The sequence below is a fragment of the Gobio gobio genome (assembly GCF_949357685.1).
Source record: "Gobio gobio genome assembly, chromosome: 1".
NCBI classification, from domain to species: Eukaryota; Metazoa; Chordata; class Actinopteri; order Cypriniformes; family Gobionidae; genus Gobio; species Gobio gobio.
In genome coordinates, this window is record NC_137097.1 from 76,419,074 (window position 1) to 76,432,403 (window position 13,330).

General features: G+C 38.3%; 1 protein-coding gene across 1 annotated transcript in view; it reads left to right on the top strand.

Moving 5' to 3' along the window:
• The first annotated feature begins 464 nt into the window (after positions 1-464).
• Positions 465-13,330, top strand: part of LOC307125461 (nuclear factor 7, ovary-like) — a 34,277-nt gene continuing 21,411 nt past the window's right edge. The window contains exons 1-6 of the mRNA XM_079815310.1: positions 465-900; positions 990-1,060; positions 3,509-3,604; positions 6,390-6,620; positions 6,751-6,773; positions 6,846-6,964. Of these exons, the coding sequence (XP_079671436.1) occupies positions 582-900; positions 990-1,060; positions 3,509-3,604; positions 6,390-6,620; positions 6,751-6,773; positions 6,846-6,964 (859 nt within the window). The 5' untranslated portion in view covers positions 465-581. The remainder of the gene's footprint in view (positions 901-989; positions 1,061-3,508; positions 3,605-6,389; positions 6,621-6,750; positions 6,774-6,845; positions 6,965-13,330) is intronic.

Genomic DNA, 13,330 nt, shown 5'->3' on the forward strand with positions numbered 1-13,330 from the left:
ATCAGGCATAACTGTCCTTATTCTCCAAGTGGGTTATAATTTTGTGAATGGTAAATGAAACTGCATCCTCTGTGGATCTGTCTGTCCTGGACACAAACTGTAGTGGGTCAAATGACTCTGGGTTGGTGCCCATGATGCATTTCTTAATAAGGCTCTCAAAACCCTTCATGAGAACCGGTGTTGATAAGAGCCGCTGGTCTGCAGGCGTTAAGACAAGAGACTTTCTGTGGGACAGGGATGATAGAGCAGGACTTGAAGCAGAAAGAAACTGCAGTCAGTGTGAGGGAAATACTGAACAAACACACTCACATGATCAGAAACTCCACCCTCTTACAACACTTACCAGGAAGAGACGCACCTTTTATTTCTCCTCTCGGCCACACTGACTTTGCCTCGACAAAAGCCACAAACAATCAGCGATCAATGAAGAAAGAAGAGGAAATATTTTCAAGAAGGATTTTAAATCGAATTTGTTTCTGAACAGACAGCAGATCTTTGTGATTCTCTTTGTTATTCATTTTTGAAACCTTTATTCAAAAAGTGAAAGTAAAGTTCAGATTGCTGGATCTCAAACAGAGAAAATGGCTTCACTGTCTGAAGATGATATTTCTTGTCCTGTGTGTCAAGAAATCTTCAAGGATCCTGTTGTTCTGTCCTGTAGTCACAGTTTCTGTAAAGAGTGTCTTCAACAGTTCTGGAGAACCAAGGAAACTCAGGAGTGTCCCGTCTGCAGGAGATTGTCAACACATGAACCTCCATGTAATCTTGTGTTAAAAAACTTGTGTGAGTCGTTCCTGAAGGAGAGAAATGAGAGGCGTTCATCAGGATCTGAGGAGCTCTGCAGTTTACACAGTGAGAAACTCAAACTCTTCTGTCTGGAGGACAAACAGCCGGTGTGTAGTTGCTTCTATGGCTCTCATTTGTAAGTCGCTTTGGATAAAAGCGTCTGCTAAATGACTAAATGTAAATGTAAATGTAAATGTGTTTAGTGTGCAGAGATTCACAACAACACGACAATCACAAATTCAGACCCATCAGTGAAGTGGTTTCATCATATAAGGTAAGACAGATTTACAGATAAACACTATTTTAAACTTACAGTATGTATTATATATGTTACGACCGCTAGGGGTCAGCCGTAACAGGAAAAGAAAGAGAGTCTCACTACCAGAGAGAAGTCGAATAACAAGTGTTTTATTAACAATAAGGGTTTAGCTTCAGGGGCAGACAAGGCCAAAATAACAAACAAAACAAACTTCTTTTTAGAAACTAAATTAAAGAAAACAAAAATACAGTTAACTTCCCCAACTCCCATAAACAAAGTGTAAAAGAGGTACAAATTAATTGGCGTCAAACCCCCTACCTCCCTTAATTAGACAAAAAGTATTTACACAAATATTTACAAATGTATATACAATGTTTTGTGGCAAGCAAATCTGAATCGGCAACCAGGGCAATAGTCAGAAAAACTGGAGTATCAAACGTTACAAACACTCTCCCAGTTTCACTAAACACTAAACACATATCTGGAGTGGAAGAAAAATGAGAGTCAGATTTACGTTAAAAATATTTGTCAGGTAACTTTGCGTTTAAACATTAGCCTTACAGACAAATCTTCCTGGACTGAACCACCAGGGCTATCTCAGATCTATCCGTCAGAGCAGATCTAAACGGATCGTCCTCGCGCTGGAGGGATTTCGATTTATTGCTCCCCCGTCTCTCAACCTCTTCCACCCAGACAGCCTTAACAAAATAAAGAATAATAAAAAATACAGTAGCACAGCTCATTCAGTAAATGCACAGCTGAACAGATGTGTTTTGAGTCTGGACAGATGTGCACAGATGTATTTTGAGTCTGGACAGATGTGCACAGATGTGTTCTGAGTCTGAACAGATGTGCACAGATGTGTTTTGAGTTTGAACAGATGTGCACAGATGTGTTTTGAGTCTGGACAGATGTGCACAGATGTGTTTTGAGTCTGGACAGATGTGCACAGATGTGTTCTGAGTCTGAACAGATGTGCACAGATGTGTTTTGAGTTTGGACAGATGTGCACAGATGTGTTTTGAGTCTGGACAGATGTGCACAGATGTGTTTTGAGTCTGGACAGATGTGCACAGATGTGTTCTGAATCTGGACAGATGTGCACAGATGTGTTTTGAGTCTGGACAGATGTGCACAGATGTGTTTTGAGTCTGGACAGATGTGCACAGATGTGTTTTGAGTCTGGACAGATGTGCACAGATGTGTTTTGAGTCTGGACAGATGTGTTCTGAGTCTGGACAGATGTGCACAGATGTGTTTTGAGTCTGGACAGATGTGCACAGATGTGTTTTGAGTCTGGACAGATGTGCATAGATGTGTTTTGAGTCTGGACAGATATGCACAGATGTGTTCTGAGTCTGGACAGATGTGCACAGATGTGTTTTGAGTCTGGACAGATGTGCACAGATGTGTTATGAGTCTGGACAGATGTGCACAGATGTGTTCTGAATCTGGACAGATGTGCACAGATGTGTTTTGAGTCTGGACAGATGTGCACAGATGTGTTTTGAGTCTGGACAGATGTGCACAGATGTGTTTTGAGTCTGGACAGATGTGCACAGATGTGTTTTGAGTCTGGACAGATGTGTTCTGAGTCTGGACAGATGTGCACAGATGTGTTTTGAGTCTGGACAGATGTGCATAGATGTGTTTTGAGTCTGGACAGATATGCACAGATGTGTTCTGAGTCTGGACAGATGTGCACGGATGTGTTCTGAGTCTGGACAGATGTGAACAGATGTGTTTTGAGTCTGGACAGATGTGCACAGATGTGTTTTGAGTCTGGACAGATGTGCACAGATGTGTTTTGAGTCTGGACAGATGTGCACAGATGTGTTTTGAGTCTGGATTTGAAAGTGTCTACTGTTGGAGCACATCTGATCTGTTCAGGAAGCTGGTTCAGCTGCGGCTGGCATAATAGCTAAAAGCAGACTCTCCTTGCTTTGAGTGAACCCTTGGTATTTCTAACTGACTTGATCCTGATGATCTGAGTGATCTGATGGGTTTGTATTTAATCAGCATATCTGCAGTGTATTTAGGTCCAAAGTCATTGAATGATTTATAAACAAGTAATAGCACTTTAAAATCGATCCTAAATGTAACTGGAAGCCAAAGACCTGAGGACTGGTGTGATATGGTCATGTGTTCTGGTTCTGCTCAGAGTTCTGTATGAGCTGCTGTCTAATGGTCTTATTGGGAAGGCCGGTGAGAAGACCATTACAATAGTCCACCCTACTGGTGATAAAAGCATGAACGAGTTTCTCTAAGTCTTGCCTGGAAACAAAACATATCAGGGTCAGGTGCTTGGCAGGACCAATCACAGTCTTATTATAGATTAGCACCCATCTGGAACACAAACATGTCTACACACAGTAGATAAACACAATCTCTCAGGTAACACATGTACAATCATATCACAGAAATGTCTAGTATCTTGAACTTGATGTTCTCTTTAAATCCCAGGAGGAGCTCAAAACAGCAGTGAAGTCCTTACAAGAGAAACTCAAACACAAAGAAAACATTAAAGGAGAGTTTGAGAAAACAGTTCAACACATCAAGGTGAGGATTGAGTCAACTGTCGTGTTTACAAGTTTGATTAGAACTGATTTGTCATAATTACATGTTCCTTTATTGACTCAAACACACACACACACACACACACACACACACACACACACACACACACATTGTTTGTGTATAATGATGATCTTTGTCAGCTGGTTATTCAGCAGTGGGCGGGACTAATGCACTAGCGCTAATCCCATTGGCTCGTGCTCACCTTTTGCATTTTCATTTTAGCTCATTAGTTTGGGCGAATGCAGATCATGTATGGAAGGCCGTTTCAGCATAAAAACGTTCCAGCGTTACTCGTCGTAATTGTATTTTTACTAGTAACAATTAAATTAAAGAGCTCTACAATTCAATTCTTACTAGTAACAATTACGATTAGAGAGCTCTATAATTCAATTATTACTAGTAACAATTCTAATTAGAGAGCTCTACAAATGAATTGTTACTAGTAGTATGTCTCCATTGACTTCCATTCATTTTTAATTAGAGAGCTCTACAATTGAATTTTTACTAGTAAGAATTGATTTAGAGAGCTCTACAATTCAATTCTTACTAGTAATAATTTGATTAGAGAGCTCTGCAATTGCATTTTTACTAGTAAGAATTGAATTAGAGAGCTCTCTAATCAAATTATTACTAGTAACAATTACAATTGTAGAGCTCTCTAATTCAATTCTTACTAGTAAAAATGCAATTGCAGAGCTCTCTAATCGAATTTTTACTAGTAAAAAAACAAATTAAAGATATGTATAATTGCAGAGCTCTGTAATTGAATTAGAGAGCTCTGCAATTGAATTCTTACTAGTAACAATTTAATTAGAGAGCTCTCTAATTGTAATTGTTACTAGTAAGAATAGAATTAGAGAGCTCTGTAATTTAATTGTTACTAGTAAGAATGTAATTGCAGAGCTCTCTAATTGAATTGTTACTAGTAAGAACTGAATTAGAGAGCTCTTTAATTGGAATTCTTACTAGTAACAATTCAATAACAGAGCTCTCTAATTCTATTCTTACTAGTAAATATGTAATTGTAGAGCTCTACAATGGCATTTCTTACTAGTAAGAATTGAATTGTAGAGCTCTCTATTTAGTACTACCTCATTATGATAATTAGGGTACGCCTCACGCTCATGCATATTCACAAAATGGCCGACTGCACTCATTTTTAATGATGAATAGAAATGCAGAGGTCTGAAATCATACAGTGTAATATGGGAATAATGAAAAGCAAATTTTCATTTGAATTAATGATTCAATGAATCAGTCATTAAGACAGACTTGGGCTGCCACCTAGTGGTGGTTTTAGACGAGCCTAAAACCAAAAAAAACCCCCAAAATTAGCAAGATATCTTCTTATCCTTGTCAAGAAAAATCCCTAAAAATATATGTAGCCTATATTTTTTTTGTCAATATTGCATACCCCTAATTTGGCCTTCTATTTGTTTGTTTGGTCATGAAAATAAAAAATAAAAAAAACATTTTAGGCTACAAGAAATTTGGAACGATTTAAAGCCAGAATAGGTTTAGTCTATTTAAATATATCTCCTTCCAACCTACAGTAGGCTATTCCACAGTCAACACTTTTTGGGTGTATATAATATTTAAAAAAAAAGTCTTATTATATATAATATTAAAAAAATTGTAATCATTATTTTTCTCTCATACTTATATTCCATATATAGTAGTTATTGGGTAATTAAAACAAACATGATGACTAAAAAAAGAGAGAAATACATTTTAAATCTCATGTCGGAGTGACGGCTAGCCTAATACTTAGCCTATATGTAGCTCAATACAGTGCATAATAAACACAAAAATTAGATTATATTTTGTCTGGTAAACTATATCGTTACCAGGACCAGCAGCAAAGAGACACATGTGTTTTCTTTGAGCTTTAATAATTTTTATAGCATAAAGCTATGAATTAATGTAGTTTAAGTTTCAATTGCAAAATCTAAGTTGTCTAATGGGACTTTTATTTTGAAGTGTAGCACCGCAGGCGGGATTTGCTGAGGGAAATGGGTGTAATCGCAAATATGTTTTGCATCTAATGAATACAAGTTCTTACTAGTAATAATACAATTGTAGAGCTCTATAACTGGAATTCTTACTAGTAAGAATTGAATTAGAGAGCTCTCTAATTCAGTTATTACTAGTAAGAATTGCATTAAAGAGCTCTCTAATTGTAATTTGTACTAGTAAGAACTGATTTAGAGAGCTCTCTAATTCAATTGCAGAGCTCTGTAATTGAATTAGACAGCTCTGCAATTGAATTCTTACTAGTAATAATTGAATTGTAGAGCTCTCTAATTGGAATTGTTACTAGTAAAAACTGAATTATAGAGCTCTACAATTCAGTTGTTACTAGTAAGAATACAATTGCAGAGCTCTATAATTCAATTAGAGAGCTCTCTAATCATAATTGTTACTAGTAATAATTGAATTGTAGAGCTCTTTAATTGAATTGTTACTAGTAAAAATATAATTACGACGAGTAACGCTGGAACGTTTTTATGCTGAAACGGCCTTCCATAGATCATGTGATTAATATTCATGAGTGCAACAACCTGTTAGCACAACATTATGCTTCTACCTGAGGATTTGATTGATAATGTGTATTTTCACACTACACACACAGAACATCTACTACTACAGTTATAGTACGTCAGAAAGTTAAAGTTGTAGTTCACTAACACACATTCCCCACTCACTCTTCATGCTGCTCCAGAATCAGTTCTTTGAGATGATTGAAGTGAATGTGATGTGATTTCAGTCTCAAGCTGAGCACACAGAGCGTCAGATTAAACAGCAGTTTGAGAAGCTTCATCAGTTTCTCAGAGATGAAGAAGAAGCTACAATCACTGCACTGAGGGAGGAAGAGGAGCAGAAGAAGCAGATGATGAAGGAGAAGCTGGAGGAGATGAACAGACACATCTCAGCCCTTTCACACACAATCAAAGACATGGAGGAGATGATGAAAGCCAAAGACGCCTGCTTTCTGAAGGTCTGATTTCACATCATCGATTGATTGATTGATTGATTGATTGATTGATTGATTGATTGATTGATTGATTGATTGATTGATTGATTGATTGATTGAGTTCTTGATGATCAATGGTGTGTTTTTTCTGCAGGAGTTTCCAGTCTCAATGGAAAGGTGAGTGATCTGCTGGTGTCTCTGGTTCTGGTCCAAAGCCACTGCAGTTCTGACTCCTGAATGTTCTTCCAGAGCCCAGATCTCACAGCCGGATCCACAGATGGCTTCTGGAGCTTTGATTCATGTGCCACGGTACTTGGGCAACCTGCCGTTCAGAGTCTGGAAGAAGATGCAGGACATCGTCCAATACAGTGAGTCTGGAGAAGATCTGAGCTCTCACACACACACTGGGAATCACACATGGGTTTCTCATGACACAAAAGCATGTGATTCTTGTGAATCTTCAGACTGAAACACTGAAGCTCAAATATAATATTGTGAACTCAATGAACTTCATATGTGTTTTTAAGATCCTCAAAGAGTTTCCATTATGATGATTTTACTAGAGGAACTATTGACAGTATCTCGAGATCATGGAGAAAGTTATTAATTTCATAATCTCCTCAGATTCACAACATAAAATTATTTCTTATTTTGTAACTTGAGAAAAAAAGTGAAGAATATTTTGTATTCCATAAATTGCTACTTTTCTAATGTTTCTTAAGACTAAACGGAAGAATTCGAAATCTTATAAAGAATGTTCTTAAAAATCATATTGTTATATTATAAAATATATTGATCAGATTTACTTTGAGCACATCATTAAATCTGTACAAAAGTCCACCCTTCACAAATGGGTTGTAAACAAGATATCAGTGAGGCTGCAGAGATGCGATTGTATAGAGTTATTAACATTTAAATGAGCCAGAAGTGCCATTAACAGTTTTGTGGGTTGTGTGCGCGCAACTGATTGTAAGTATTTCGCGTCATTAGTGATTATTCCTATTATGTTAATGTATTACAGTATATAGAATAATACAGTGTGTGTGTGTATATAAATATATATATATATATATAGGGGAGAGCGGGGCACAACCTACCGCTTTGTGACTTTCTCAGTTTGTGTAAATCCACTTGGGGTTCAGAGTATTTGTTGTTTCCCACATTCATTGCACATGTCTAGTACAATTCAGTGGCCCATTGGTTACCTGAAACAGTGGCCCATTTTACCTGAAACAGTGGCCCATTTTACCTGAAACAGCGGCCCATTTTACCTGAAACAGCGGCCCATTTTACCTGAAACAGTGGCCCATTTTACCTGAAACAGCGGCCCATTTTACCTGAAACAGCGGCCCATTTTACCTGAAACAGTGGCCCATTTTACCTGAAACAGCGGCCCATTTTACCTGAAACAGCGGCCCATTTTACCTGAAACAGCGGCCCATTTTACCTGAAACAGCAGCCCATTTTACCTTAAACAGCGGCCCATTTTACCTGAAACAGTGGCCCATTTTACCTGAAACAGCGGCCCATTTTACCTGAAACAGTGGCCCATTTTACCTGAAACAGTGGCCCATTTAAACAGTGGCCCATTTTACCTGAAACAGTGGCCCATTATACCTGAAGAAGCGGCCCATTTTACCTTAAACAGCGGCCCATTTTACCTGAAACAGTGGCCCATTTTACCTGAAACGGTGGCCCATTTTACCTGAAACAGCGGCCCATTTTACCTTAAACAGCGACCCATTTTACCTTAAACAGTGGCCCATTTTACCTGAAACAGCGGCCCATTTTACCTTAAACAGCGACCCATTTTACCTGAAACAGCGGCCCATTTTACCTGAAACAGCGGCCCATTTAAACAGTGGCCCATTTTACCTTAAACAGCGACCCATTTTACCTGAAACAGTGGCCCATTTTACCTGAAACAGCGGCCCATTTTACCTTAAACAGCGACCCATTTTACCTGAAACAGTGGCCCATTTTACCTGAAACAGCGGCCCATTTAAACAGTGGCCCATTTTACCTTAAACAGCGACCCATTTTACCTGAAACAGTGGCCCATTTTACCTTAAACAGCGACCCATTTTACCTTAAACAGTGGCCCATTTTACCTGAAACAGCGGCCCATTTTACCTGAAACAGTGGCCCATTTTACCTGAAACAGTGGCCCATTTTACCTGAAACAGTGGCCCATTTTACCTTAAACAGTGGCCCATTTTACCTGAAACAGTGGCCCATTTTACCTGAAAGAGCGGCCCATTTTACCTGAAACAGTGGCCCATTTTACCTGAAACAGTGGCCCATTTTACCTTAAACAGTGGCCCATTTTACCTGAAACAGCGGCCCATTTTACCTGAAACAGTGGCCCATTTTACCTGAAACAGTGGCCCATTTTACCTGAAACAGCGGCCCATTTTACCTGAAACAGTGGCCCATTTTACCTGAATCAGTGGCCCATTTTACCTGAAACTGCTCATGCAAAAAAAAGTTGGCACAGCTGATGTTTTAAGAACTGTAGGGCTTAAATAATTAGGGCCCAAGCCCAAAGGGCGCAGAGCCCTATTGTTCTTCCTCTGTTTCTTATTATTATTAGGGCCCAAGCCCAAAGGGCGCAGAGCCCTATTGTTCTTCCTCTGTTTCTTATTATTATTAGGGCCCAAGCCCTGAAAGGGCGCAGAGCCCTATTGTTCTTCCTCTGTTTCTTATTATTAGGGCTCAAGCCTGAAAGGGCGCAGAGCCCTATTGTTTTCCTTAGGATTATTATTAGGGCCCAAGCCCAAAGGGCGCAGAGCCCTATTGTTCCCCTAAGGATTATTCTTTGTTTTTTTTTTTTTTTTTTTTTTTTTTTTTTTTTTTCGACTTCTCGGGTACTTTTGGGGCACTTAACATGCTCGAAAACTCTTGAAACTTCGCACAGGCGTCGGAATGCGCGGCCATCAGAGCCGGGCTGAAGCTGGTACCCGGGCGTGGCAGGGGGGCTCGACAGCGCCCCCTAAAGTGGGGTCTGAAAACTTGGTCCATATATCAAACACACTTGCACGTACATGTATGAAACTCGGTACACATATAGACCTCATCAGGCCGAACAACTTTCGTGCTCTAAGTTATGCGTCAGCCCTACAGGAAGTGAGCTATTATGGGTTGTTCGGAAAACGCATGCTCTGGAATTTAATATACTCCTCCGAGGCCATTGTTTCGATCATTGCCAAACTCGGTCAGCATGAAGAGAACATATCCAGGATGCTAAATTGCGAGCGGATTTTTGATATCTCAAATGGTTTGGCCGTGGCGAAGCAACGAATTTATGGCGAGAAAAGGGAAACAGGAAGTGTGTTATAACGTCAGCAAACATTGACTGGTTTGGATGAAACTTCAGCTGTGTGTTCGTTGTAAGAGGCCGATCACATGGATATGACTTTTGTGAGTCAAAGTTATAGCGCCACCAACTGGCAGCAGGAAGTGTGTCACTTTCAAAAATGCTTTGAATCACCATCTTATTTTCACCCCATTTACTTCAAACTTCATCAGTATACTGTGAAAACATGACAGATAGAGACGTATGAAATGGATTCCTGAAATTTCAAATACTGTTGCCATGGCAACGTGTCAAAGTTTAATAATCTTTTGGCTGTTTTGAGACTCTTAGCATGCTTGAAATTGCTTGAAACTGCTTGAAACTCAACACACACATCAGAGATGTCAGTCAGTACACATTGGCAAAGCATCAGAAATGGGCGGGGATGAGGGCCTCTCTAGCGCCACCTTTTGACAAAAGTGGGGGGGTTAGTTTTATCTTCAGTCACCAAACTCGGTACATATATTGTTCTCTTCGAGCCGGACAACTTTCTAATTTACAGTCATTAGCTCCGACCAACAGGAAGTCAGATATTTTGGTTTGAAGGTGAATATTTATGTAATTCAGGGTCTGAGTTTTTACGTTCTCCTCGTAGGCGATTTATTCAATCTCCACCAAACTCGGTCAACATGAAACAAAGATACGGAAGATGCTAAAATGCGAACGAATATTGGATATCTCAAACGGTGTTGCCATGGCGAGGGATTAAATAAGGACAAAAAAAGGGGAACAGAAATTGTCTCATATCTTGTAAAATAATATTTTGATTTAAATTAAATTAAGATTGTATGTTTGGTAATTGAACTTAGATTAATTTAAAATGACTATACTATTTTTCAGATGAATATATATATTTATTTTAAATATTTTTTTAAATAATCAATTCTGTATCTGTCTGTGCTGCTCTCCCCTCAATGAACACAAGATGGCAGCATTGTATTAGTTTTGAAGCAGGATAAAAAAAAAAACTTGTTTCTCTCTCTCTCTCTCTCTCTCTCTTGTTTATGTGATTTATGAGGACACAAATTTGTATAATGACATGGGTATTACACTGGTATTACAACGTGTATGTGTGTGTGTTTAAAAACATACTAAAACAATGTTTTATTAAAATGTAACCAAATAGCTTTAAAATAATCATACTATTTTTCAGATCAATATATTTATTTTATTTAATATATTTCTTCTGAATATTTATTCTCTGTCTGCCCTCCCCTCACTAAAGGGTGGCAGTGTTGTGTTATTTTTTAAACTCTCTTTCTGTGTGTGTGTGTGTGTGTGTGTGTGTGTGTGTGTGTGTGTGTGTGTGTGTGTGTGTGTGTGTGTGTGTGTGTGTGTGTGTGTGTGTGTGTGTGTGTGTGTGTGTGTGTGTGTGTGTGTGTGTGTGTGTGTGTGTGTGTGTGTGTGTAGGCCCGTCGCGACAAGGCAGGCAAACCAAGCAATTGCTTGGGGCCCCGAGCTGGCCTGGGGCCCCAAGACAGCGACAGGTTAAGAATAAAATGAAACGACAAACTGTGTGAGCGCCCCATTGATAGTCAATGCAGTAAAGTGCAATGACACTGTTATCGGGATCCCCCTTAAAAAGCCCCCTCTCAGTAGTCGCTGACAGCAGCCAGCCAACCACGCGATCTCTGCTGCGGCAAAATACAAAATCTTCGGATTTTAAGCGGAATTTTATGCTTCAGGAAGCCAGAAAAGAAAAAAGAGAAAGGAAGAGGAGGATAAGAAAAAACAAGATAGTGGTATGTGATAAATTACACTGGATAAAATAGCTCTACTTGTCTTGTACAAAAAAAGTGTAAGTTTGCAGCAGGTAGGCTAGCAAAAATATGTTTATGTTAGCTATCGTTACCTGCCTGACGGCAAATGCTGCTTGTAACGAACAGTTAGTGCAACTTTTTTTTCGAACAGACGGAATGACATGAGATTGCTATAGCTTTGTAATATGTTTTGATGAAAGTGGCATAGCATGCTCTACTAACTATTATTTATGCTATGCATAAATAACCTGGAATAGTTAATATAGCTTGCTATATTAACAATTATTATAAACATTATTTAACCAGAAAGAGGCAGAGGAACATGATTTTTTTCATAGCTTATCTTAATGCACTCACAGAAATATTTCACCCAAAATTTAAGATTTATGTAATTTTATTAAATGACAAATTCCCATTTATATTTTTTTCATAATTTTAACACAAATCTACCAAATAAACTTTACACAATTTATTTTCATTAGGATAATAAAACCTATTTATTTAAAATACATAAAGTTTATTGTATAAATTGCATAATAATTAAGAGAACTAAATCAGGATAATTAAAAAAGTTAAATAACATTTATTTGAATCATGTTAAATGTATATTCATGGCAGAGTTAGTTTTTATGCATTTACATCTATTTGATTTTATTTAAAAACTCATATTTTTAAAATCTATACATTAAAAGTAAATAAACTCTAAAAGATTTAATCAATTTTACAATTTATTTAATGCAATTAGTTAATAAATACTAACATTGTTTGAATAATAAGAGTTATAAAACAAACAAGATTCTGTTATTTAAAGTTTATGTGATTGGTTTTCATCAAAGTTATGAAAAAAAATCCATTTGGGAAACAGGAAACGACGTCACTTTCGCTGGACACAAGCCCTCGAGATATTGTGGGAATCCGTCACACACATCCCACTGAGCAAAGGCGTACGTTGAAAAGACGTCCACTGAGGAGCCAGAATGAAAGTTTTCATGACGTCTGTTTTTGACGTGTTCTGCACGTCCGATATAAACGCTCATGGAACCTCAAGGTTAAAAACTAGTTCAAATTATGGACATATTTTCCATTTGTAATTGCAAAGCAACTCACAGACAGTGTGTGTTTGTCCAGAAATCATGAAAATAAAAGAAACTTAGCTCACACCTTTAGACACTTTAGACAACTTAGCATCTGTAATTCACACATCTTTGGATCGTGAGAGAATCGTGGGATTCAATCCAGGATCTTCTTGCTGTGAGGAGACAGTGTTTCCCACTGAGACACTGGTGCTGCCCTTAATCACAGACATAAGACACACTTTGACTATTTCTGTCAGACGTCTACAGAAGCTCTTACTGAGAGTTAACAGAGCTTTAGATGTTGATGTTTATGTTTCACTTGAAGTCACCATTGTGGTGGGAAGCGTTTGCTTTAGTTGGGCTCTTGGTCCCCGTAATTGTGTTAGCTTTTCTTTGGATGTTATAACTGTGTGTGTGAAACACAATACTTATGGCTGAGAAAGCAAAGATAAAGTGACTTCAGGTGTTTTCAGCTCCTTGTTGATGACTAAATCATCAGAAGTCTAGAATCTGATGTTGTGCTTTTGAGTTTTGTGTTCTTGT